This window comes from Nothobranchius furzeri, chromosome 12 (assembly GCF_043380555.1).
Source record: "Nothobranchius furzeri strain GRZ-AD chromosome 12, NfurGRZ-RIMD1, whole genome shotgun sequence".
NCBI classification, from domain to species: domain Eukaryota; kingdom Metazoa; phylum Chordata; class Actinopteri; order Cyprinodontiformes; family Nothobranchiidae; genus Nothobranchius; species Nothobranchius furzeri.
This window is the reverse complement of record NC_091752.1, coordinates 24,607,946-24,635,854: the sequence shown is the minus strand read 5'-3', so window position 1 is coordinate 24,635,854 and position 27,909 is coordinate 24,607,946. Positions and strand designations below refer to the sequence as shown.

Sequence of the window (27,909 nt, the reverse complement as noted above, 5' to 3'; positions counted from 1 at the left end):
CTGGTGCGCTGCACAACCAGTAGGCGTTGATCACTGGACCTCAGGGACCTGCTCGGGGTGTAGGGACTAAGAAGATCACCAGGCCTGCTGAAGTTCTCATGGACCGACGAGCAGAGCAAAACCACTTTTCTTCTGCTACGGTCTGTCTAGATGTCTAGGCTACAGGTGTGTGCAAAGGAACACAAATAAAAACATATTTTAGATGGAACAAGACTTTGACCAATTATTTATTGTTTGGTGTAACAAGCTTTGCTGTAAAATGAATTATTTTTATGTTGCTGTAATAAAATGTTATCTTTCAAATGTCTAACTTTCTAAAATGTTACTAATATTTGACACGAGGTAATGTTTTGAAAGTGTAGTTGCAGCTAAACATCCATCCTTTAGAGGGCGCTATCTCAGAAACAGCGTGAATGTGCAGGCGACGTGACTGCAGTGCTTTTCTCTGAATGAGTCAGGAAGCTCCCGGAGCTCCGACAGTTGTAAGGATCCAGCAGAACAGCCATCTGCTGCCTCTCCACGCCTCTAAAGGGGTACCCACCGCCTGCCTGCCTCTTTAACGTAGGAGCTGAAGGGAAAGTAAACATTAGTTAAACGGAACATGCGGCGTTTGACTAAAATCCACACGATTTTCCCTCTTTTCCTTCTTGGGACGGATTTTCTGTTCGCTAACGGTGAGTAGAGCAACACGCTAGGGAACCTTTATTTTAATGTTACATTTTCCCTCAATTATATTTTAATAAAAAGCAGCGAAATAATCCGGAGTGGGTTATTGTTTTACGGGAATGTTTATTTTTTGTGTCTCTGGGAATTTCGGTGGTTCCCACAGCGCTGGCGTGTTTTCAGAGTTGTAGGTTTTATGGCTCTTTAAAACGAGTTTATCACGATAGTTAGTTGTAAACTGTGGTCTTTTATACTGATTTACGCCTCTCTGGTGTCTAAATGTCACAATTATAGCTCCAAAATGTTATATTTAGGGGGAATTTAGTGTAACAACCAGGTTGAGCATCGTCAATATTTGTAAACGAGCAGGAGGTTGTGTCTCAAACGTTTAACACGTGTTAAAGATGATTTTATACAGAAAACAGTTGACGTGTTTTGTGTTCCTCTTTGTAGTTTTCAGTATTACACAACTGTAGATGTGCGATCGGCAGCATTTGTCCAGACTTCTTATGAAATGGATGTAAATCAGTGGTCTTGGAGGATGTCTATCCAGCATGTTTTGACTGTTTCCCTTCTCCAAAACACCGGATTCATGTTCAGCTGGTCATCAAGTTCTACAGAAGCCCAGTCTTTATCCACTGATCAAAGTCAGGTGTGTTGAAGCAGAGAAAGCTTTAAAATTTAGAACAGACAGACTGCTTGTCTAAAGTTACTATCAGAATGTTTACCTGTTACCAACACACCTGGTTTGATATAGTGGATGAGTACACCTTCTCTGTTTCAACACACCTGATTTTAATCACTGGGTGAAAATAGGGATGCAACGATACCACTTTTTTCCAAACCGACACGAAACCGATACTGGGATCTGAGTACTTGCCGATACAGATTACCAATACCGATACTTCTACCATACAAAAAAAAGGCAATGATTTGGAATACAGATTTTATTTTCTTCTCTGCTTTCAACAGGAAAAGGCTGTGAGGTAGATAAAGAGTAAAATATATGAATGCAGTGTTTCCCCTAGGAATTTTTTCAGCTGTGGTGGTGGTGGTGGTGGGGGGGGGGGGGGGGGGGGGGGGTTATGACACGTCTCACCTTTATGTTAATATTGTTTAATTTGATGCACTCCACTTTGAACTACACCAATCCAGCAACTGCTGCATTTTCATAATATTAAAGGTGAATATAACAATATTTGCACAAAAATAAATTTAGTTTTAAACTCTCAGTGACACACTTTGCAGGGGGGATTTGGAATTTAATTTTTCTTGGTGTCTGGAAAAACATCTCCTTCTGCCCCTCTTTATTTTGGTCCAAGATCATTACTGGGCTGGCCTATTAAACACGTTCTACATCCCTGCTTAGTAGACTAAATGAAGTATTTTTAAGCCAGTATAAAAATGACTGAAACACAAATTTACATATTTGGCATTACTGACCAATATCTTTGATTTAATGTATTTGTTAAGAACATCAAGATGATTACAGTGAACGTTATAATAAAGTACATTTTTCTAGTGCAGATTGGAGACAACCCATAGAAGCACTGATTTGATCTCATTTCAGAGAAAAATAGAACAGGTCAGATGCACCTAATAAATAAAATTACTAACCAACTCAGGAATCTGTTTCTTTGCTTCATTGTTGTGGTGCTGAAAATATCACTAATGCAGATCAAAGGAGAAACACAGATGAATGCACCTCTTATTTATTATTTGGAAATTAGTGGGTGTGGTTTACATCAATACATTATTTTAAATCTGAAATTGATATGGATTGATCAGAAGTTGCTATGTGTTTTGTTTATTTGAAAACTGTTTACAGAGCAGCCTCAGAATTGAGATTAAATATTTTTGATCACAATAGTAAAGGAACTGTTACAGAACAAGTTTTTCAGTAAAATCAGAACATTAATATTTAAGTGCATGAATTAATACATCTGAACTCATGCAGTAGGAACTATAAATATGAAATACTAGAACCATTTTATTTAAATTTGATTAAACTGATTTTTTTCCTAATGTTGTTGGCATTTTTCCCACACAACAAAACAACGTTGACTGAGGTGTGTGTGTGAGAGAGAGAGGGAGAGAGTTAAAAAAAAAAAACCCGACCGGAGCGGAGGCAGTGACCGATGTATGCACGAGCCGTTTTCAGCTCTGTCTTGTCAAATGCACCATGTACGTTACGATAAAAGTAACTTAAATATTCAACCGAAAAAGAGTCGAGCTGAAGAAAACCTAGGGAGTACTGAAGAAACGTGAGCTACAGTGAAGCAAGCACAGAGAGATCCGTTACTGTCTGTGTGTGTGCGTGGATGGGCCGGCCGGACTGAGCTCCCGGCTGCAGTTTTGTGTGTAGGGAGGGGCGGGCGCTCTATGTGACTGGCCAATCACAGAGTGTGAAGACTGTCAGTTACCCAATGAGGGTTTTCCTTCAGCACGATTACAAATATTTACGAGTTTTACTCGTTTCATGCTCGTATTCGTCAAAAATGCTTAATCCGTACCGCATACTAGTCTGAAACGAGTACCCGGCTCATCCCTAGCTGTAATCACCCTGCCCTGCCTCCTCCTCCTTGCTGCCTGCCGGCTGTGATCACAAGCAACAGCCGAGTAGTTCCCGCTGCTTCTTCGGGAAACGGCGCAAAAAAATAAAAAAATAAATAAAGCTTGGGATCTTGTGGGCGTGGCACTGGGATATCATCCGTGGCGGGCCGCCACGGCTACGCCTATGTAAGGGAAACACTGGAATGGAAATCATCACAAAACTAAAATATTAGGTGAACAGAAATGACAAGTTACAGTGAAGCCATTTTCAAGCAACTGCGTTGGCATCGGTTCCTGGTATCGGTTAACTTTTACCGATACTGGTATTGGTATCGTATCGGTGCCGGTATCGGTGCATCCCTAGGTGAAAACATGAGATGACTGTGCCTGACAGTGTAAAACCAGTGTAGAGCATGTTCCAGGGTGGGAATGTCGTGGGATTTGGTTGTCTCGCAAGGCGATGTCTTGAGAGGCCAGGCGCCTTGCTTGTGAGGAGACTGACCTTCCTTGGTCAAAGAAAATGGTTAAATGGAACAGACTTGCATCACGTTACAAGGGAGATAACATTATATTTTATACGTATAAGATTCTATATAAATATTTAACGAGACTTTTACATTTTAAGTAGTGCATATTTGTTAAATTAAATATGTGAGTTACTACGTGCTAGCCACCGAAGATGCAACTACTAAGCACCTAACCAACCACTGATAACTGCTTTGGATATTTTTTTTAAATCTGGTAACTGGCTCGATAGCTACAATTAGCTGACTTACATTTAAACTTGAAATTTGCCCCCGAAGTAGCTGCCAGCTTCTAATCTGTCATCCTTTTGAAAATACCGCAGTGTATTCTGAGAAGTTTTTGACCAAGGCTATTCTAGAAGACACTTCCCGTGTATCCTTGCTCAGCTAGCTAAACGGCTAACAACCTTAGAACGGACGCCTCGCTAGAACATGAACATTGGAACATGCCTTGGTGGTTAGTGATTGCGTATCTCCTAGGCAACCGGGCCAGGACCAAAACATCAAGGTGAGGTTCCTTGGCATTGAGAAACACCCACGGTCACAGAACACTTACCCCTCCCCTTGGGTAACTTCCCTGGATCTGCATCCATCAGAAACCCACAATTTCAGAGGAAATGAGAGCGCTAAATACCAGTTGCCATTTTCAAGAGGCAATTGTCTGGTGTTTTTCTTTTTTGGACTCTGGTAGTTTGTCCTAAAGTTGAAGTGGTAGCAACCAGCTGTTCTGTAACAAAAAATGCAAGTGCGTAATGAATGGAGGACCCGAGGAAGTATGGCGGTTCGGTGAAGCAGACAACCGGATGGTCCAATGGTTGCTTTCGATCCGAGCCACGTTACTGGCTGAGGTTTTTAGATAAATGCAAGAGAACCACATTATTATTATAATTTTTTTATCCCACAATATATTTATAGGTATGCTATGTTAGAACATTGTTAAGAGGCATGAAAAAGATGTTTTAATCTAATTTATTTTCCAAATTTGTTATAACTGCTTTAATGGTCCCATCAGGAAAAATATTTTGAACTATGATAAAAACACTTAGAATAGTAGAATTATTTATTTTTCTCATCAAAACATTGACTCCAGTGAAAGAAACGGGACAGATAATTAAACTGAAACAGTCAATCATTATAAACTCTGTTCACTGACAATATTTAGTAGTTTTTCTCAGATTTATCTTTAATGTGAAGTTGTTTAAAAAGTAGTTGCGTTTACAAAAAATTAGCCACCATTCTGTTCCCACAAACCACTTTCTCACATGAATTGAAATCTGAGAGAGGAATTGAAATCCCTTCATAAGTGACAACTCGCAAAACAAACATCCTCCATTCTTTTCTTCTGTCTCCCTTTCTTCCTCTGTGTTAATTTTGGAGTCTAAACGATGAGTTTAGCTCAGTCAGAGTAAATACAGCTGATCTGTTTATTTTCCTCTTTCTTTATTTTTCTATCAGCTGTTTTACTTCCCCTCAGAGTTGGGTGAGGAATGAAGTTATTCAGCTTTGGAGTTTTAAAAAATCAAATCTGTTACTCACCATGACAAGTGTGTGCACAAATGTTTGTAGAATAGAGTTCTTCAGATAATTTTTATGTGAAACTATATTTCAGAATTGACTGTTGTGGAGTGTGCACTCTTGTTTCTTTTGTTCTGCTGCTCCACAGCAGAGCTGTGTGTGTGTGTGTGTGTGTGTGTGTGTGTGTGTGTGTGTGTGTGTGTGTGTGTGTGTGTGTGTGTGTGTGTGTGTGTGTGTGTGTGTGTGTGTGTGTGTGTGTGTCAGAAATCTATATGAAAGTGAAGGGATGAATCACGAGTCGCGCTTCAGCTACATGTGACTGGGACTTTCCTCAAAATTGATCATCTTTGTCTTTACTCTGCTAGCTCTTCATGGGAGCTTCTTCCCACCCTGGCCTTAATCGTTTGACTGATTAAGGATGTGTCATCGTGAGAGAGACAGAAGCACCCAGCACACTTAAACAACACAATGTGTTGCTGTCAGTCAGGTTTACAAGACATGCCTGGAGCCTCAGTACTGTCCTGGGCTGGCAAATACTGGAAATGATGCAAATGTAAAACTGAAAAACTATAGCTAGGATGTGATTTGAAAAAGTTTGTAGAAAATATTTGGCTAGATTTGGTTCCTTGTTGGTTTAAAATCAGTAAATTTAGGTTTATGTCTCATTAGGAAGTTTTGCTGTTGCCTTTTGCAGTATTTGCTGTTAAAACCCACCTTTATTTCTTGTTGTTTACTGTACAATCTAAAAAGATACGTTTTTTTAAAGACTGAATAGGATGAAATTGATACATGACTCGCACTTGTATAGCACCTTTCAGACTCAAAGGACTCCAAAGTGCTTTACACTACAGTGCATCATTCATCCATTCACACCATGGTGTTAAGAGTTTGTGCTAGCTTAGCTGTTTTCTGGTAATTTTAGTTTCTAGTGACCTTTTTAACTTCTTAATTCATCGTTACCGCTCATCTTAAACCCTATTGTCTGTGTTTGCTGATTGTTTAAATTATTAGTTCCTCTATTGATGTTTGTTTTTCACACGTGAAAAGTAGAACAAGGAGGATGAGTCAGCTGATTTCTATGAAACTAAAGAAAAATAATGCAAAGGAATATTTTTAAGGCAGCAGTCAGACATGTCCCATCAGGTTTAAGGTGCTAGCTGTGGTTTGTTGGCCCACTGAACCATAGTCAGTCATGTGCTTACAGCTAATAAGGAGAGCAGGCTAGCTAGTAGGAATGCACATTTTCCAAAATTTGTTTAACTGGTTTTTGCAGCTATTAAACGGTTAGTACTCTGTTAACCCCTCCGTGTGTGGAAATATGCAGGCATCTAGGTGTCTGTGTGCTTATTTTTTCAGCATGTTATTTATGAACTGGAACAGCTGACTTGTTCGTTCATTCATTTGTTATGTTGTTTATGTCTCGCAGTCTACCAGTGGTTGTCTTTGTGGTTTCTTTACATTCTGTTTAATCCAGGTAGGGTGGTGGTTCTATGTTCTCATCAGTTTATTTACCAAAAAATATATATATATTTTTTTCTGAAACACCTTTGACATCAGCTTGAGAACCTGATTGACATTTTTGTGAACTATCAGGTCAGCTTTACGAAATGTAACACTGACAGTTGCATATCATTTGTAACATTTCACTGTGTGAAAACATATAAATGTATAAATCTGTAAAAAAAAAATAGACAAGTAAAAAAAACATCCAGAGTTAAGTGCAGCTTAAAAGGAAGAGAAGCTGTAATCATTTTTTACAAACTAGTGATGAGAAACTACGTTTTGCAAAAGTAACCTCGTTTCTGAAGGCTGATACCATCCTCTTTTCCTGCTTTTGAGATGTTTTTGATTTTCAGCCCAAAAACTTTTTTTCTTCTGTAGCTTCAGTTTGGTGACAATTTCTTCTGTTCAGACGTTTAAAAATGTAAATGTCCTTTTCTGAGAACAGTTACTTATTATTTAGACAGAGCTTACTATCTGTGGGGTCTTAAAAAGTCTTGAATTTGATGAAAGGAAAATTAAGACCCTTAAAAGTCCTTAAAAAGTCTTAAATCAATTTACTAAAGTCTTAATTTTGGTTAGTATTGACGTGAATTTAAAATACATTCATCTCATACTTGCAAACTTGACGCTTTTCAGCGAAAATTGCCGTTTATGAAACCAAATGCGTTCACATGAATCAAAAAGTTTTTGTTTGAGGTGAAAGTGAGTCTTTGGTCAGGTTTCAGTCGCTGCCTATAAGCATCGGTTTTAGCCAAACGAGGAGTGTTCATCCTCTTGACCATCTCTGTTAGTGGGTCACGAGTTGTCTTCTGACCAATCACAGTCACAGAGACAGCTAGGCAAAAGCACATTGTGGTAGCCGGTATCACGTCGCCGCTACTACTGTTGCTTCAACGTCTCGCTGTGGTTGGAGCTTAAAGTTCGTAAAATTGTCAAAATGCCCTCCAAGTACCACAGTTTTCTGTCCAGAACTTCAGCAGCTTCGTCTCCTTTCAGTTTCAGCCTTTGCTGATGTTTTCTGAGGCTTGTGTTCTTTTTGGGGGAGTAAGTGTTGGTCCAAAACAGCGTTCCCAGGAATTAGACGGGTCCATCCTAACCCAAAGAAGGTTCTGACAGACAAGCTGCTGCAGTTGTTGTTGTTTCAGATGCATACAAGCTAAACCCTTTAGGTACGTCTTCCCTACATATATAAGATATTTGAATTTAAGAAGAAGAAAAACATGCAGCATGGATCTGTTCTCAATGAGATGTTTTTATTGGAAAATAAACATAAATAGATCTAAAGATGTTACTGGTACTTTTACCATCATTCTGTTGTGGAAAGTCAGCACAAGTATTCAGTGAAAACGTTAAAAAGCTGCTTAAACCTTTATTATTTTATAGTGGGCCTGTCTATATTTATAAAAGCAGTTGATGGTTTAAAGTAACTGTAACTAAAGTTACTCAGAGCCACAGTAGAAGGTCCAGTCTGAGTTAAGCTGTGGTAGCTGGAGAGGAACTGAGAAACGACATTAAAGCTTTTGCTGTTTGCTTGTTCCAGTTGAATTCAAATAGAATATATAAGACATCAATTATGTAATAATTTGATGTACATTTAGCAGTCATGTTATAGATAAAAGGCAGAATTTACTTAACCTTGTTGCATTGAAGCTTCACGTCCCACAGTAAGTAGTCTCTGTCCCACGTGTGGTGAGTTGGGATCTGCTCATTCTACTAATGCATGATTACAGTAATCTGGAATATTTTCAGATGTTTTTCTGTTTGGTGTTCTGTGAATTAGTCTCATAATTGTTAGTTATTATCTGATGATCCCTAACCATTATCTGATCAGTTCTGTCAGTTTATAATATTTAGCTCTCTTGAACAGTAGGACTGGTGCTTGCATTTTGCAAAAACATCACGCTAAATATTTTTGCGAAATATTTTCAATAAAATAAATGTATGTAAATGTCAGAGGTCACTACAAACCCCGCTGTAGAATAGATGCAAATCTGCAGCACGTGAAGGACTTTCTTTGGGGTGAGTTATTTTAGTTGTCACTTTTTTCACAGCCTCTGAGTTCGCAGGTATGAGAAACAGATGCATGTAAACTAAAAAATATATTTTTTGTTCTTCTGTGTGCGTGATTTGCATTTTTGTACCACGTGGCTTTATGTATTATTGCTACAGCCTCGCTTTCCTGGATGTGACGTAACCCGAAATGAAGTGGAAAACAAAGCGATGCTGTATTTATAAACAATACGAGTGTTTAACAGTTGATTAGTTCTTTGCGATGTAGTGTTAATTTTATTTTTAGAAGGTCTCAAAAAGTCTTGAAAAAGTCTTAAATTTAATTTTGAGAATCCTGCATATACCCTGGTTATGTTTTATTTGTGCTTCTAACGTACTTGTTACCGTTTGGTATCTGAGACTGTTTGTCTGACTGCCAGGAGTAGAAATCTGGCCTGTTATGTTAAATTATGTAAGAGTGTGTGTGTGTGTGTGTGTGTGTGTGTGTGTGTGTGTGTGTGTGTGTGTGTGTGTGTGTGTGTGTGTGTGTGTGTGTGTGTTTATCTCGTGGTTAACAGTCTCAGCAACTACTTAACTTTTGTGGTTCACACCTTTTCCATTTCTGGAGGAGCTTGTGTGATTCCCGACCAGAGTGTGATTTTGTGTGGGCGTTTTGCTGGAGGAGGCATCACATGCACACAGGTAGTACCTTCGCTAGAGGAAATGAAACTAACGTTGTGATTCTTGAGAACTGTAAAGTGATTAATCCGTGTGTTGGATGGTGAGTTTGGTTAAGTCAGCTGATGAGATTCAGTGAAACTGGCCAAAGTCTAGCTAACACACAACATACTTTTTTTAAAGCAAAAGACAAATCCACATTGAAGTTGCCAAAAGCAGTTTGTTCTATATTAGAATGGTGCAACATTCATTGTATTACTGATTTGAGTGGTGCCCCTATCCCCTTGGATCCCATTGTTCACCTATTAAAAGATGACTCATGGCTATCACATATAGAAAACCTGTAGAATCGGGTTTGTGTGATTGACTACCACAAAAAAAGTCATAGCTCAAAGATGAGAACCGCTTAACAAATTGTCTTTTGCGCATTTGCTTTGACATTGCATGTGGATTTATCGTAGGCAATGATCAATGATGGAACTTGAAATACCACGGCATCATGGATTGACTAGGGATATTATCTCTAGAAAAAAACCTTTTGGTTTAACGTAGGACTGGGCAATAAATCGAAAATTTATCATTATCGAAATTTCTGATTCATCGAGATAAATTTTCCCATGTCAATAAAATTGATAATAAAAAAATGAAAAGATGTGTGTAGGTTGGCAACATTCATGTCCCTTTATGAGACTGTATCACCTTGAGTCACGTAAAAATGTGACTCAATGTAATACATGTGACAGCCCCATCTAGTGGACAACTTTTGTTTCTACGCATACCTGTAGTTACTGTCCATTTATCGTTATCGAGGTGAAATCCTCAATACATAGTGATACTGATTTTAGGCCGTATCGCCCAGCCCTAGTTTAACGATATGATAGACTGACTGGTGGACACTGGGTAAGGGGTGGGTAGGTTAGGTTTTGGGGTTAAATTTAATGATGTAAACAGGAACGTTGTTCATAAATATGAATGTTCCCTCTATAAAGTGACAAAAAATGACTTTGGGCTGCATTCAAATCAAGGTGCAAACTCTGTCTGCCAAAACAGAAGTTAGCTAAATCTGCTAGGGGCCGACTCCATAAAGTAGCAAGTTCCCATTGACTCCTAGAGGTGCAACGGTTCATCATTAATCCCTGATCCGCACGGATCTCTCTCTACGTTTCGGCACACACGGTCCAGATCGGTCACATATGCCGCTTACTCATTAGGGACAGTACGATCGGGACAGGATAGCGTCAGTTCAGTTTCAAACGGGCAGTGTAGTGTTCACAAATAGTTCTGAAGGACTTCTCAGGAATGTGAAAATCCCTGATCCTGTGGGCGGCATTTAAGATGCATGGGATTGTCCGTGGTGTCCTCCATAATCAGTGTTGGGAGTAACGCGGTACAAAAGTAATTAACTACTGTAATGCATAGCTTTTTGCTGTATTGTGGTAATGTAAGGCATTACAGGGAAAGAAAATGGTAATATTTACTCGGTACAATTGTCAGTAACGTGGTAATTACAATACATTTTTAAACCCAGAATCAAGATGTGGGTTTCCTAAAAGTTCAAATTGCAGGAAGCCTGAAAAAAGATATATTACATCATTTATGGACTCAGCTTTGCGAGCATTCTATGAGCAGAGAGTACGCAGCAGTAATGGCTCAAATACTCCAGCTGCGTCCTGCGCACGGCCGCTGTTACATTCACAAAATCGCTCCACCAAAACAAAGTAATTCGTTTGCGATCGTTTATATCAGCCCATATTCTCTGGTACTTCATGTACTTTTCAGCTGAGTTCATAATCTGTGCCCCGGTGATTTCAACTCATTGCTGCTGGAGCGCAGCGCATATTAAGCATTATTATTATTATTTTTTTTTTTTGTGTTCGGTCGATTAGTTAGAAAGTTGGAAATCTAGGAAACTGTTTTTCTGGAAGACGGAGAAAGCATGCAGCATGCAGGTTAGAGAGAGAAAGGGCAGGAAATTATTCAAATAAAATCAAGAAAAAAGTAGGTAGATTTATCCCCAATACACATTTTTACCAGTGAAAAGCAATAATATATAAGCATTTAATATTTATACATGTGATAGAATCAGATCACCCCAGAAGTCAGTCCCACATCCAGGGCCGTATCAAGGCATTTGGGGACCAAGGCAAATATAGGCTTGGAGCCCCCACCACCTCACTCCCTGCTCAGTTAATATAACATGGCAGCGTGATGAGAGTACAGATTGTTGTTGCTTTTATTTAATAAACAATCATTTTAAAGCACTGTTACTATATCTGACTGTTTTTAACAGCAATCCTAGCTCAGACACCACATCACTTTCCACATATATGTCATGAGCTCACTGAGTGTCGGATTACCAGATTCATATAGAAGTTGTTTTGGTGAAAGTAACAAAGTAATGCAAAAGTATTGTAATGTAATGAATTACTTTAAAATGAGGGTAGCAAGTAATAAATAATGCATTACAGTTTTGAAGTAACTTGCCCAACACTGTCCGTAATAGGGCTTGACAATATAGAAAAATAGTATATCGATAAAAAAAATGCTTATATTGTTCGACATTGATAATTATTTAAAAAATATTTAGCAAATTGTAGAAAATACATTTTACGTGCAGCCCTGGCCATTTTATTTTTGGTATTTTTATTTTTTCTCCGCCTCTTCTGGCTGTGATATCTTGTTGACTCGCGCTCCGTTTTGGTTTGAGAGCGGAGGGCCTGGTGACGTAGCTTGCCCAAGTCTGTGGTTTTCATTGGTTAGGAGTAGGTAGTGAGTCTAGTATGCTGCTACCTGATGGGTTATAATGAAAAAAGGTTATAATTTAAAAAAGGAAACCTTTTTATCCAAGTTTTATCGACTGAATTTTTTGACTAATTTTTTTTCTATCTCACCACGTTTATTGACAGATATATTGAACTATGGAATTATCATCCAGCCCAACTCTGTAATAAGATAATTAAAGGTGGGCATGAGTTATGTTGCTTTTGGAGACTCTGAACTACATTACTTTAATAATTTTCTGTGTGTGTCCATTCTCCTCCCACTGAGCAGCTGTCTGTCAGCTCATTTCTCATTCCCACTGAGCTTTAGCTCCATGCTACAGACAGAGAAGTGAACTTAACAGTATCCAGCATGAAAATTAATTCAAATCAAAATCAAATCAACTTTATTTATATAGCACTTTTCATACAAAAAATGCAACTCAAAGTGCTTTACAGATTAAAATGGCCCCATAGATCCCACATTCCCATCCCAGCCCCCCTCCCCAAGTATAAAACAATTAAAAATTACAGTTCCCCTCCCGCACCCAACTTCCAAAGTGGACATACAATCACCCGCACACTCGTCCATGCACACACACACACACACGCACACACACACACACACACACACACACACACACACTCGTGAACACCAGAGGAAACAATAGGCTGAGTTCAGATGGGTCAGGTAATGAACGACACATCATCAGCGGAGCCATCTGCCCTGGCAGCAACAGATCCACGGCAGCAGCCAAGACACCGGCCCATGACGCCCAGTGGCGTAGGGCAGAAACCCCCACCAGTGCCCGGGCACTACCCGGGGAGCGCCCCGGCCGCCGCCGCCCCTGACCACCGGGCCCAAGGCAGAGGGCTCCGCAGAGGAAACACTGGAGGATTTAAGATATATAACATATATAATAATAAAAGCTAATAATGATAAAAAGTAACTGATAAAAAGTGATTATAAAGATAGTAAAAGATTGCGCGTGTGGGACACCACAACCCTCCACCCACCCCCACCCCACGCGCGCTGGCTGATTCTACTTGCCAATCGGAGTCGGTAGGCGGAAATTTCAGCCGGTCAATCAGTCCGTAATGTCACCTCGGTCATCTCTGGGGAGGAGGTCTGAAAAAAAGCTTCCTCAGAAGAGAAAACTCATGTGACCCACATGTGAAACCCATTTCTGGTCCCATACTAGGGCTGAATGATTTTGGAAAATAATCTAATTGCGATTATTTTTCTTCAATATTGCAATTGCGATTTAATTCACAATTGTTTTCTCAAGGGGCTTTTCTCATTTTTCAGCTAACCCCTTCTTTCCACCGGAGCCGTCAGCAGCACGTTATTGCAGCAGCACGTCTAGCTGCTGCTTGGCCCTTCCCACGAGACGCAAAGCAGCAGGGGAGCAGCTGTCACCGACAGAGCACGAAGTCACACGAGTGACTTCGTCAGTAAACACAACAACAAGCAGGAGAAAACTACAACATGGCTCCAAAAGGTTTGTGTTTTATGTTCTGTCCGTTTTATAATCGCCAATACGGAGCTGAAACACAAAGGAGACCGCTAGCTAGATGATAATTTCTCACGGGGCCGCACAGTTGGTAACTTTTTTTAAAGTAAAGGAACCGGAAGGAAGTACGTTCTTTATTCCGAAAATCTCGGGAGCTTTGCTCCGTTTCCGCGTCCGATTTCCTGTCTTTCCTTCCCCAAAAATGTCGAACTTCACCCGTTTTAAAGGCGTCGCGCGTAGAAAATAGAACCGGCGCGTAAGGGCCGCGACATGCTGCTCCTGAGACACGGCCGACTCGCGCTGCTGACGGCTCCGATGGAAAAGGTTCTGTTGACCACAGCGGTTCCCATCAGCAGCTATGACATGCTGCTGCAGTAACGTGCTGCTGACGGCTCCGGTGGAAAGAAGGGGTAACAGAAGCAAAAAAAGAAAAAAATCTATGTAACTATGTACTGAATATCAACAAGTTTATTTGTCTACACATACATGAACAAGTAAAGACAACATCTTGTATTTGAAGGTGCAATGCTTTGCAGCCAGGAGCACATCCTTTGAAGGAGGATAGGTATTAGCATCAACTGTGAAATTTTATTTGCAGGAAAGAAGTGTGTCCCATTTATTGAAGTCTTTTGTGTTTAGAGTTTTTGACGTCTTGTCCATACAGTATGCTCTAATGGGAAACAGGCTTCAACACAAACGGTTGTTTTCCGCTTGGTCCTAGAGCTCAACCAGTGTCTGTTTAACATAGCGTAATATTATTTCTGGATGGTAAAAAGTGCAGGGGTCAAAACTTGACTTTGGAAAAAGTGTGTGTATGTGTGTGGGGGGGCATGTCCCCCCCGTCCCCCCCCAAAAAAAAATTACGTCCATGCATTCATGTAAGTGTGTGTGTGTGTGTGTGTGTGTGTTAACCTTGTCAACTTAACCTCCTGTTATTGAGGAACTCTGTGCCAACAACGTCAGGAAGTTGCATAAAGGATGTGGAAAGAGAGCAGCAGACATCAACGTAATGGAGAAGGCACTGGTATACATCTGTTTTCTTACACTGCCCTCTAGTGGTGGATTTGTTACTTCACGCCATGACAAAGTTTAAAGCTCAAACGCCTTAAACATCTCTTGGACTTGGAGAAGTATTTTCGTTTGATTTTCACTACAGAATGAAAAGTTCTGGTTGATAAAATTCTGATCCACTTTTTGTTCAAATTCTGTGAAGATAAAATGATAAAATCCTGATTTTTACTTTGTCTTGTATTGTCAAATTCCACAACATGCCGGTGTCTGTGTCCACAGTGGTACCACCGAAGAATGTGACTCTTCACTGTCATAACCTACAGAACCTTCTGGAGTGGGATTATGACCAAATGTTACCCGGACTGAGGTTCAGGGTGGATATTAAGTCTGATTATGGACTAAAGAGGTATGGATTCTATTGGTTTTCATTTCCTAACTGACATTTTGCTTTTAGTTTTCTCTGCTCACGGCATTCATTATGCTTGGTAAGAAATGTTTATCTTGTATGATCAGTGTAGCACAGCCAGAGTGAGTTAAGAGTTCATCTTTTTTCCAGAGCGTTAAAAGATATTTTCTAAGTTGATTTGTTTTGGGATTCACTACACCCTAGCTGTCCAGGAGTGGTTTGGGTGGACCAACCTCCTCTACAAGCTAACCTCTCGTTCCTGTCAAATCCAAATGCTGGATACGTCCTCACCGTAACAGCTGTGATTGGTCAAAATGAGTCCAGTCCTTCCTCAGCCATTTTCTTCAGCTATTTCTATGAATCCCTGGCAAGTCAAAAATGTGAGTTATGATTTTGTTTATAAGTTACTTAAGGAGGTTTGTCCAATTGCATCAATATAAATATCAGCTGTTTCTGTTGATCCAGGTTCTTTGGACCTTCCGCCTGTTTCTGTGAACCTCCTGCCAGATGATCATGTCCAGCTCCGCTTCGAGCATCCGTGGCTGCTGTACCACGAAAAGCTGTTTATATGTGAATCACAGAAAAAGAAGAAGAAGGAACGCCTCCCTGTTTTCAAGTATAAAGTGACTGTTGGAAAGGTGAGGTTGCACACAGTCTTCTACTCTATTCCTCCCTTTCCCCAGAGTTTTAAGTTTATTTTAGGGCTGCCACAAACAACTATTTAAATAGTCGACTAAATCGATGGGTACCGAATTCGGCACTTTTTAAGGTACCGACCGATTTCCATAGTACTGACTGAGCACCGATTCACGTAATTTGAATCGGTGCCTCGTTTCGGTACCAGTCCTTCCTAACAAGAACTTGCCTAGAAGCTGCGCATGCGCAAGAGCGTTATGTCGTCGGTCGCTGCGAGCGAGTTGTAAACAGAGCAGCATGGGTAGAAAGAACGCACGCTAACGCTTGGGTCCACTTCACTAAATGTGATGGGTAACTGGGTGATGATGAAACCAGCGACAACGATCTAAGTGAGACATCCTCATCTTAATCTGCTTCAGTAGGTAAATAAAATGTTTAAGATAACGTTAGCTTGATATGTTAGCGTCCGTTTCGCTAATGGTGCGTTCGCTTTCTCCTCGGAACTCCGAATTTTCGACTAGAAGAACATGAACACAGTCTAACGTTTGGCTTCACTTTACTTAATGTGACGGGTGATTGGGCGAAGATGAAACCAGTGACAACGATCTAAGTGTGAGGCATCATCGTTTTAACCTGCTCCAGCAGTTAAATAAACTGTTTAAGATAACGTTAGCTTGATATGTTAGCTTCCATTGCCACCGTTGTTATCAGCTAATGGTGCGTTCGCTTTCTCCTCGGAAATTCTAACTTCCCAGTAGGAAAAATCAAATGAAAAAGGACGGCAAAAGGAATGAAGATACACAGTAAATTTAGTTCACAGTAAAGATGTTTGCTTCAGTTTAATTATCAGCTTATAAAACTATAAGGACGATGTTAAAATACAGTTGTATCTTATTTATTGCGATATTTATAAAGTATGGTTATATATTGAGAAAAATATATATCTAATTATAAAAGAGAATTAAAATATTAAATACTCAAAAGTATAGAAAATTGGTATCGTTAAGTACTGGTATCGATTCCTAGGTACCGGGAATTAGTAGAATTAGATTGACCCAGATGGGCACGAGCGTGCATGTGCCTCGAGCAGAAAAAAGACGCCCAAGGTGCCGCAGCAGGCCAGGTTAAAAAAAAAATGCTCATGAAATAAACAACATCGGCTATTAAATTTATCATTGACTATTTTGTTTGTCGACGTCGTCAGGACAAATCAACTAATCGTGGCAGCAGTAGTTGATTTAGCATTTCCGCTCTCTGTCATCAGGTTGATTCAGACCATTGTTTTTGTTGATTTCTTCTTTCTTGTTTTTATTGACTTTGGGCAAATCTGGAAAATCTTGTTGTTTAATTAGAATTATTTAGCTTTGCTTTGCCAGTTCAGTTTAAACTAGTTTTATGTTGCTGCACTTTGGGTCACTTTGGTAAAAAGGTGCTCTACAAAAAAAATAAATGCAGATGAAAATAGAAACATTTTCTGTATTTAGGAAATTAACTCTGTATTTCCTTATGTGCAACAATAAGAGTTCCAGCTTGCAGCCTTGTTCAGGTTCACTAAACCTTCATGTTTTTGACAGAGATGTCAACTTGACCACATCGTCTGCTGAGAGGACAGATCCGCTGGGAGTGACAGTGTCTGCTACTCATAACCTGTTGCTAGTTGCAGAGGTTATTGAGCACCCAGGAGACACGAGACAACAAGTTACGTTGTATTCCGACTTGTTTTGAGGGATCCAGATATCATGTCCCTTCTTTCTTAAGAAGTTCTGCTCTTAGTTATGCTGAAAGGATCAATGGAGGTGATCACAGATATCGTGGCGTTGTTCTCGTGAACGAACGAGTCACTTCTGTCAGTTCTCATCGTTTTATTTAATTTCATGAGTTGCAGCGTCCTTATCTGCACCACAAAATGAAAAAAATGCTGAACAACAGATGCCTTAACCTTGAGTCCACTTTCGTCACTGACTGTTCTCTCTTCATCGATTTCTCACACACTCACACGGCTGTCACGCTGTGACTTGTGAAAATCAGTAAAACAATAGAGCCTACTGCACACCGGGAGCATCAGCGACGCGGAACGGCAGCGGAATGTCACTGCTTCAAAAAGAATCCATTAGTCTATGGGGGTGATTCAGACCAGTCATGACACGGCAATTTTCTGATGCCGCTAACCCGTACTACACACTGGAAGCATCAGCAACGCAAAACGGCAGTGGAAAGGTTCACTCGCGACAATTGCTGCATTCCAATGCACACTGGGAGAGTCTCTGCATTTCTGGAATGATACTGGGAGTAAATAAGCTGTTAGGTCACTTTTATTGACATAATCGACATAGATATAAAATAGAATCGCTGCGATAGACTTTTATTTTGAAAATTACTGGGGATATTACACTGAAACCATGTGTGATGTCCTGTCTAGCCCTATGTTAACTGCGGAAATTGTCGCGTCACAGAAGCGGCTCACAGCAAAAATAGAACCCGGTCCTAGCTTTAAAGGAGACATAACATGCTTTTAAGTTATTCCTTTTTACATCTAAATCCTTCAGTTGGGGGTCTAAAAACAGTGGAACTGCAGTTCTTTGGTCTGATTTCCTCATTATTGTTGCTCTACAGACCCTCATCTACCCCTGTTCTGAGGAGAGTCTTGAGAACGAGCCGTTTTGGGGTACTGTCTCTTTAAACTGGAGGAGGAGCTGTAAACTCCGCCCCCCTCCATAGTGCAGTCCTGTACTCTCCTCCCCCAGTCGGACTTTGTAGTTCTATAGAGAAATCATTATTTAGCATAGCAGATTTAGCATAGCATATTAGCATTTTTAAAACACGTGGGGAGAGTAGTTCATCAAGCTGTTTCATGGCTGCTAACTCTCTCATGCATTTGTCTGTAGTCACTCACACACACCCGTCACGGCCGACGGAGGGACAAGCGAGCAGGCACACGCGCGCGCGCACAAACACACACACACACACAAGGAATGCTGCTTGCTTATTTCTGTAAAAAATGTTTAAAAAAATGATACAGCTCATTAAAACACCATTCAAAGAATATATTTTATTAAGATCTCTATCTATATACATACATATAATTATAAATAATTTTATAAGTAGTCTTATTTTATATTGGGTGTCTAAATGGCTGAAAATGGATAAAAAGCAGTTACATTTTAATTTAAAGGTTTGAGATTCTAGTCAAAAATAAAGAACATTCCTCCAAGTGTTCTTTAATGTCATCATTATAATTCTAATGCTTACAACTTTGTTTTTATTGTCTGCAATGCGTAGCCTATATCTTTATTAAATGTGTTTAGCTGTAAAGTGGTAATTCTCTCTAATGTGTACAGAGAGGTGGACATCAGTGCTGCAGTGAAATTCCCAAGATCAGTCTGCTTTGCTAACAAATATAGTTAAATCTTACCTGCATTCTAAATAAATACCGTTAGGTGGAAACATCAGTAGGCATTGAGTTATTGATACAATCCCTAACAGCCAGAATGGAAGAAGAGCATGCTGGGTCATCCTGGACCTGAGCCTGTTCTGTGTATTTACCTACAGGATGCAATAAATGTCTACAAGGCTGAGTTTGGACCATTACATCTAAAAGAAAGCATACAATCAGTGATTTTTTTTATTGTTTACATTAATATACAAATTTTCTAAGTATTAACCTCACAGCAAATAAGTAGAACAATATAATAAACAGGCTTTAGTAGTTAAAACAGGCGTTGTGCACACAGGTGCTTTGTGTCTCGGTGCTGGTGGTGTCTAGGTCTCAGAGTTCCTGTCCTCCTGCCGTCTTCTGTTGTCCTCAGGATACGGATTGATGTTTCCTGATGATGAGGGAGGGGCAGTATGTGGGCTTCAAACTGGTCCTGGACAACAGTGGGAAACCTCCGTTGTCTGAATACTGAGACCAGAGAGTTGGTGAGATGCAGATCTTCTCTACCTCATCTAAAAACGGAGTTGGTTCAGGGAAAACTTTTCCAAAGACCAGTTCCATGATGTCATCGCCATATTCTGCAATGATAGACAATAACTTTAATGACATATTTTGTTTACAAGCAGCTTTAGGAAAGTTGTTTCTTTAGCTTTCATGTTTATAGTCACGTTTGTGTTTGTTCACAAGTTCACTTTGCTGCAGTGACTTCATATTCTTACAAATGTAATAAAATAGTGACACTAAAATTATACAAATGATTCCTTATGAAAGGAAGCTCATTAGAGAGCAGTGCAGACAGACTTACTACATGCTGCAGCTGTTTTTGTAGGCCAGCTGCTGCTGAATTTGGGGAAAGTTATTCTGCACACATCCAGATCAGATGGTCAATTACAGAAAATAATGTAATTCAATAATTTCTAAACAGACTAAACAAGTAAAACATCAAATAAATCACTCTGCTGTCATCAGACGGAGTGATTCAGGGGGTGAGGTGTTCTTAATGATGAGGGTGGCTGAGGTGTGTCATCACTCACTTTGGTCTGGTCCAGACCGTCTCTTTACTGGTGGGTCTCCTTCCTCAGTAGGTGACGTGAAACGCCAACATCTGAACGTTCTGTGTTCCTTAGAGGAGAAGAAAAGTAACATTAGCAAGCTGGCTAAATTATTTTTTACTAGCATCTCAAGGACTTGGAGAAGCAGATCTTCACTTACCTAAACATCAGACCAGTTTGTCCCAGCTGAGCTCATCAGGGCGTTAGTCTGACAGCCTGTCAGTGAAACACGGCTCCAGTCTTCTGGATGTGGACTCTAAAAAGCAAAGGAACATTTTTACTTTGTTTTAATTATTTTACAGCCAATTTTATCAGCTTTCCGACGCTCACGCTCATACAGACGGTGAGCTTTGCTGTGTCTGACTGATGCAGAGTTAGTTTTTATATCTGCAGTGAGACAAAAAACTAACCTCACTTCACTTAGAGATCGTTCTTTAAAACTCTATTAAATCCACTGTGTTGACGCACTTTAATGACTTTGTCACGCTGCATTTTAGCTGATATGGGACTTTATTTACTGGATGCTAAGATTACATCACACTCATGTAGAATAACACACAGGCTCTCTGCTGTTACAATCAGTGGGAGGTTATCATCTGGTGTAAAAGAAGGCGTTGATCAGAAATAACGTTTTATTCCACGAAAATCAGCCAAATCCACATTAATCTGGGTGCTAACTTTACTAGCATACTGTGCTAGCGATAGCAAGCCGGATGCTAACGCTTTAGTGCTTCTAATGCCCGTAAATCTAAAGTAAAGTTTGTCGACATTTTAGAGTGATATGAAGCTTACCGCTCTGCTGCTGTGTCCCGGTGCTGCCAAATTCAGATGAAATAACTCCTTAGATAGATGAAGCCCTCAGTACTTAGCCACTAGCCTGGAGACAGAACGAACGAACCACGCGCGCGCGCGCGCACGCACACACACACACACAAACACACTACTTTTTCTTCTGTGTTTTTTTAGCAGTAGTGTCATCAGCTCCTGGGTTTAAATACTGCCACACCACCCTTCCTTAAAACGAGGAACAGTTTTGAGCTGTGTGTGGCTAAAATAACCAGACATTCTGCATTTTTCCAATAGGACTACAAAAAATCTTAGCGAGAAGAAAAAATGGCGGATTGGCTCTGTGTTTAGCCGAGGGCCATTACCATATTTGGTAGTTATCCTCACTAAATTAATTACTGATGTAATAGATAATGTAAAAACTGAACGGGTGGACAAATATGCCCAAAACTTAATTATTAAATATCTAAATAGCAACTCCAGTGAATAATATAAGCCTTTTTGCTCACTTAGACACTTAAAATGTGAAACACACCGTGTTAATGGATAAAAAAGTGGGTTTTTCATGTTATGTCTCCTTTAACGGCGCGGCGTGCCGCTTCTGGAATGCGCCTGAAAATTGCAGCATCATGGCTGGTTTGAGTCACCCCCATAGACTCTAATGGATTCTATTTCAAGCTGTGGGGTTCTGCTGCCGCTCTGTGCCACTGATGCTTCCAATGTGCAGTAGGGGTAAGAAGTGATACCAGTGACTTTTTTCTAAGAAGTACGTCACTATCTGTAAATTGGTCTGATATGCATGCACACACCCCAAAAAAGTAGGGAATATTCTTGGTGTCACGCTAAGTAAAGTTGGGAAAAAATAGGACAAATTTGGAATCCACATTTTTGCTATGTCCCCTCTGGTAGCTTGTATGCCACTTCTTTTAGTTTTGGCTTCTGTTTAACGCCGTCATGGTTGCTAGGCAACAGGACAGTGGTTGAAGTAAGACCATCCAGCTTTTCACTTTCGCTCTTCCTGTCAGCGAAGGACCCGCTTTATGGTACCTACGTTAGTCTACGTGGACAGATTAGGTTGGGTCCTCTGAAGGATGCAACTCTTGAATTTGGACACAGCTACTGGCTAATGGCTAACGTGTGTGACACAGTTGCATGTCTGTGTGAGAACTCGCTACGTGTATGACAAAAAATCTGATTACGCGATTATGTTTTAAGCCCTATTTTGTGTGTGTGTGTGCGCGAGCAGAGGGAACATCACCACACCTTCGAGTGCGAGGACCGTGAGTGTGAGGCGAAGCTGCGAGACGGGTGTGTGCACAGGAGTAACTGCACAGATGCTGCACAGAAGAAACACTGTTTGCGGATTAAGGGAGAACTGGAGAAGATGCAGGTCAAGTCACAGCAGTCCTGCACCCTGCCAACAGCAGAGGGTTCGTCCGCAGGTAGGTTAAAACGTGACCTATTTCATTTTATTTCTGAGAAAAGGCCGGGTTCTGACTCTGACTAAAGCCAAAACCACATATCTGACATCTTTGTGGCTCAAGTTCATCAGTATTTGGAAGCAGGCAGAAGAAAAGAGCATCTTTAACTTAACTTAACATTATTTAAGTCTTCTCACAAACATGTTCTTTATTTAGCTTCAGCAGCTTTCTTATGTTGTCTGTAAATATTTGTCCTTTGTCACGTGTTTGGTTCAGGTCTCAACACCGGCATCACGGTTACCATTGGGCTGGTCCTGCTGGCAGCCGCTGGCCTCGCCGTCATCGCCATCATGGTTTTCATTAAAAAGACAAGACCCTCGTCTGATTTGCCTACATCTATTGTACGATTTGATAGTTCTGCTCTCTGTCTCTTCAGCTGATGTTTCTCTAACCCAGCTCTAACCTTGTTTTTCCTGTGTGTCTGACAGCTGCCCAGCTCACGAAGCAACCAGTCCACCATGTTGATGGATAGTGAGCCAATGGCTACCGTACAGCCTTCCTCGCCCACGCCTCTGCTCACAAACATTGACGAGAATGATGCTGAAGAATTCATCCATGTTGGAAATGGATCTACAGAACAGGATTTCCGCATACCCATAGGGATAACGCCTAATGGCCATGATGGCAACATGAACAACAAAAAATCTGAGTACCTCATAGGCAGCAAGTTAGAGGAAGGGGAGGGGGAGGAGGAGGAGGAGGAGGAGGAGAACCTCTCCTGTCCCTACGAGAGGCGCCCAGTTCCGGTGGAGCTGGCTCCTGATGAGCGTACTGAAGGGTATTGTGGCTGAAGGACAAAAAAATTCACCCGGTGGTGTTCTGGGTTTTCTGTCTCCCTTTTCCATGTGCTAGTAGAAGAGGTGATCCAATTCAATTCAATTCAATTCAAAGATACTTTATTAATCTCAGAGGGAAATTAGAGGTTCAGTACACACAATTCAGAGATCAGACCTTCATAGGCAAAGACACAGGATGAGAATCCCGTCAGGTTGCATTCATAATGACAACAGACGAAACCTTTCTGAAAAAGTGAAAAAAAAAAAGTATAGATCACCTTTAAAGGTCTCGTCCACTAGTTTTTTCAGTAGGTTTGCTGTGGAATTGGAGTCTTCCTCATTAATATTAAAACCTGAGTATGTCCTACCTTGTTGTGGAGTTGCTAATGCTAACGGTTAGCTTCTACTAGTGGAGGCGCACTCTGCTCTCTCCTGGCCACAAAATCAATTCAGCCGCCCACAGCCAGGAGCTTTATTGCTTTTCTGACCCGATCGAGTTCCCGTCTGTTCTCTCTCAGCGGCTCATGTAAACGATACGGGTATTTGTTACGTTTATTATGCGTGTGCAACTCAGAGCTCAATTTTGTATTTCAAAAAGAAAAGTATTACATTTTCTGAGTGAATGAGGCCTTTAAATGCAAATGGTGTTTTTTATGAGTTACATTTCACATGTTTTTGCTTTATTTGAATCACAGATTACTGTTTTATTCATGAAATGACTTCTGAGGCCTGATCTTGTTTAATCCCCTTAAACAAGAGAGAGAGACGAGAGGTTGCACTGTGCTATGGTGAATTTCTATACTAGATGATTGTTTCTGTCAGTTTAAATATAGTTGCACTACAACTTAGCCTTGTTCTAGATTTTTATTTTAATCCCAGTGCCTGACAGGTCGGCCATTTTTAAAAGCATTACAGGAAAAAGATGACCTGCATTTTCACTCCATAAGGAGGTGTTAGAGACTCTACAAACACTTTCACAGCTACCAGGACTTCCTCATTTATCTCTATAATAATTTACCTGAGATTTTGTCACACAGTGACACCTGCTGCTTGTACATGAGCATTACACACACATCAGTTATGTAGAAAGACATTATATGACCTTGTGATTATTTGCACTTTCCCCTCTGTTCTCAGATGCGTTAAACATGTTCTTAGTTAAATATTTCAGTGAAATGACTGTTCTACTTTATTAAAACGCCGCCTCCTGTAGGAGGCGTTTAAGCCAGCATTTGTAATTTGTTTGGATTGTGTTTTTTTTTTTTTTTTATCTTTGGGGTTGAATGCTGCTTCTTTGTGTGATTTCTTAAATCAATCATAAATCTTGTTTGATTTTTTTTATCATGTCAGATTTTTTAAACTTGCACTAGTACTGAATGACTTTTTAACCAGACCACAGATAAAGTTAATATTTCTAAAGCAATAATGATTAAAATGAATAAAGAATTATACAGAGTCTCTACCGTGGTTGCTATAATTATGATTATGCTGACGGTGCAGCTTTGGCTGTTTAACTGTTGACAGGGTAAAGCTGGGAGCATACAAAAGGGCTGTATTTTTCCTTTTTAGCTGAAAGTGATTTAATGTTTTATTTTAAAAAGGCCCGCTGATTAAACGTTACTCCTTTTCGTTCTTTAGTTTTCTACCTCCTGCTTCCTGATCCAGTGGTGCTGGTTGTAAACGTGAGAGTGTGTTAGAAGATTATTCTGATCCAGATGGAGGAAACTATCGTGTTTTAGTTGGGAGGAAATGTTTAAAATAAACATTTAAAATGTTTCAGAGACCATCAGCTAAAAGAGGGAAGAGAGAATGTTTATACCGGTTCAACATTAAAGGACGCAAAGAAGAGCTTAAAGAAAAATAAAAGCGCTTGATCTATGATTTATTATTACATGTCACTGATCTGATGTCTCTTACTACTTTAAAGTTTAAATATGAGATTTTGGTCACCAGATAACAGTAAACATTCCTCTGGGGCTTTGCTAATGGGGCTCAACAGGGTGGTGTCCTGCAATGAAACCAAAAGCAGCAGGAAGCAACACGTTCATGGTAATGGATATAGAACCTTCTAGGGTTCTAGAACCCCCCAAGGTGCTTTACAACATATCCACACCCTGGTGGAGATGAGCTACAATGTAACCACAGGGGCCAGGCCTGCCCAGCACCACCGGCAGACGAGGTGGGTTAAGTGTCTTGCTCAAAAACACAACAGCAAGGTTCTCTGCCAGTAGCTGGAATTGAACCTACAACCCTCCAATGAAAGGACAACCCGCTCTAGCTCCTGAGCTCCTGCTGTACTGAACGTGCATAGAAAACCGCTGATCTACTTGGTCAGGCTGAGTAGATCTGATGCAGCTCAGCACGGTCTCCTCATTCTGCTTTAGGAGCTTTTATCAGCAGGTCATGACAAAGCTGTGGTTTTTGTTCTCCTTTAGATTTGAGTGAAAAAGCCTTTTCTCACTTCCTCATAACAAAAACTTCACACCCCAATAAAAATGATCAGCAGCAGTTTTATCTAATCTGCTGTAATATCAGAGACTCTTCTCTCAGGGGGAAGATGACATTTCTATATTATTGCTTTAGCAGCGCGTCACTTTTCCACATTACCTTTAAGGGAAGCACACCTGTCCTGATGGGTCATGACATATGATCACTAAACGCTGTTTGTTCCTGTAAAACCAGGGCTGTGTAACAACTAGGGCTTCTTTTTGTTTGGTATGTTTGCTTGTCTGTCTGTTTCCTTCCTCTTTGCTTTGTGTTTCCATAGCAACATGCTTTTGTTTATTTTGGTTTCCTACAGACTCCTAACCTCCTAACTTGTAATCTGCTCCACTGAATGTGTTTTTATAATCTACATAAAGACCAAAGGCACATTATTACTTGATTCAATTTGGTTTTGAGCTATCTAAAAATGACTGTAAAAATATGTTTTTCACATCCAGAGACCTAAATAAGACATGTCACAAACACCGACAGGAGAAATAAAATGTATTTTTCATTTATAAAAAGCCGCAAAAAACAACTCTTGCAATGATTTAAAAAGTCCATTATGTACGTGGTTCTCGTCTTGGTCTGCAGTCCGATCCACAAAGTTTCTGATCCTGCTTTCTTCTGCAGGTTGAGGGTTTACAGATGTAAGTAAGTCAGTAAATTTTATTTATATAGCACTTATCACAGACAGAATCACAAAGTACTTCACATTGATCAAAACAAAATAAAAAAAATGTCATAAAATCATGAATAGATGAACATAAAATCAAAATGATCTCAAAACAGAATCAGATTAACATCAGAAAAAAATAATCATAAAATTATAAAATTTCATAATCAGATGAAAGATAAAAAATTTGAGTTAAAAATAAGAAAATAAAAGATTTAGGTAAAAGCAGCTTTAAATAAAAGGGTCTTCAGCTGTTTTTTTAAAAGTGTCCAGACTGTAAATACTGCGTAAGGATAAAGGAAGATCATTCCAGAGTCGGGGTGCAACAGTCTGGAAGGAGCGATCACCTCAACTTTTGTATCTGGTCTTTCGAACTTCTAGAAGGTTCTGGTGTGTGGACCTGAGGGCTCGGGTTGGAGCATAAGGCTTTAACAGTTCAGTAATATAGAGAGGAGCTCGACCATGTAGAGCATTGAAAGTAACTGTCAGGATTCTAAAATGGACTCTAAAGGTAACGGGTAACCAGTGCAGAGACGTTAGCATAGGAGTGATGTTTGCTCGGATCGCTGTAGAGTTCTGGACCAACTGAAGGTGGTCAAGGGCTTTTTTGTTAAAACGTGAAAAGTGTGTTACAGTAGTACAGAAGGACAAGCCACACACACACACACACACACACACACACACATTTCTACACACAGAACCTCATAATGAAAATGTGAACATAAAAAACTTTTGGGAGAATTTTTGAGGTGGCTCGGGCATCTGGTCAGGAAACCTTCTGGACGCCTCCCTGGTAAGGGTTTTCTGGGCACGTCCAACCAGAAGAAGACCTAAGGGAAGACCCAGAACACGCTGGAGAGATTATGTCTCAACACTGGCCAGGGAACACCTTAGGATTCCCCTGGAGTAGCTGGCCCCAGCGGCTGGGGAAAGGGAAGTATGGGCCTCCCTGCTTAGGCTACTGCCCCCGCGACCCGACCACGGATAAACGGCCATGAAAAGGATGGATGGAGAATTTTTGCATTCCCACCTGAGAGTCCGTCAGGTGCCTTTTACTAAAGAGTAGCTTCCATCTGACTCTACCATACAGATCCATCGTTTGGTGTACTAGATGGTACTTCTGGAAAGTTCTCTCCACATAAAAACATTGGAACTCTGACAGAGTCACCATCGTGTTCTAGGTCACGTTCCTGACTTAAGGTTCTCCCTCAATCACTCAGTTTCGATGGCTGTCCAGCCCTAGGAATTGTCCTGGTGGTTTCAGACATCTTCCAGATGATGGAGATCACTGAGCTCTCTGGGACCTTCACTAGATTTGTGCTTTCTGACAATAAGACAATGCCATCTCTGAGGTCTACAGACAATTACTTTGACCTTATCCCTGGTTTGGTTTGACATGCACGGTTAACTGTGGCTCCTTATATAGACAGGTGTGTTTTACCAAACAATGTCCAACCAACTGAATTTACC

General features: G+C 40.4%; 1 protein-coding gene and 1 long non-coding RNA gene across 3 annotated transcripts; one reads left to right on the top strand and one right to left on the bottom strand.

Moving 5' to 3' along the window:
* The first annotated feature begins 419 nt into the window (after window positions 1-419).
* On the top strand, window positions 420-24,739 carry gdf10b (growth differentiation factor 10b). 2 transcript variants are annotated; one of them, XM_054749783.2, is made up of 8 exons: window positions 434-674; window positions 13,494-13,686; window positions 14,989-15,115; window positions 15,320-15,495; window positions 15,581-15,753; window positions 22,269-22,464; window positions 22,720-22,844; window positions 22,932-24,737. In XM_054749783.2, the coding sequence occupies exons 2-8, from the start codon at window positions 13,674-13,676 to the stop codon at window positions 23,292-23,294; spliced, it is 1,173 nt and encodes a 390-aa protein (XP_054605758.2). In that variant the 5' UTR covers window positions 434-674; window positions 13,494-13,673; the 3' UTR covers window positions 23,295-24,737. The 2 variants fall into 2 exon arrangements, with proteins under 2 accessions (NP_001347757.1, XP_054605758.2); NM_001360828.1 differs by lacking the exon at window positions 13,494-13,686 and having other exon boundaries at window positions 420-674; window positions 22,932-24,739.
* LOC139062098 (uncharacterized) lies at window positions 18,786-21,592 on the bottom strand. Its single transcript, XR_011515682.1, has 4 exons — window positions 21,029-21,592; window positions 20,397-20,492; window positions 20,219-20,306; window positions 18,786-19,762 (listed from the first exon to the last, which is right to left on the bottom strand). It is a non-coding gene; the product is annotated as an uncharacterized lncRNA (long non-coding RNA).
* Window positions 24,740-27,909: the final 3,170 nt, after the last annotated feature.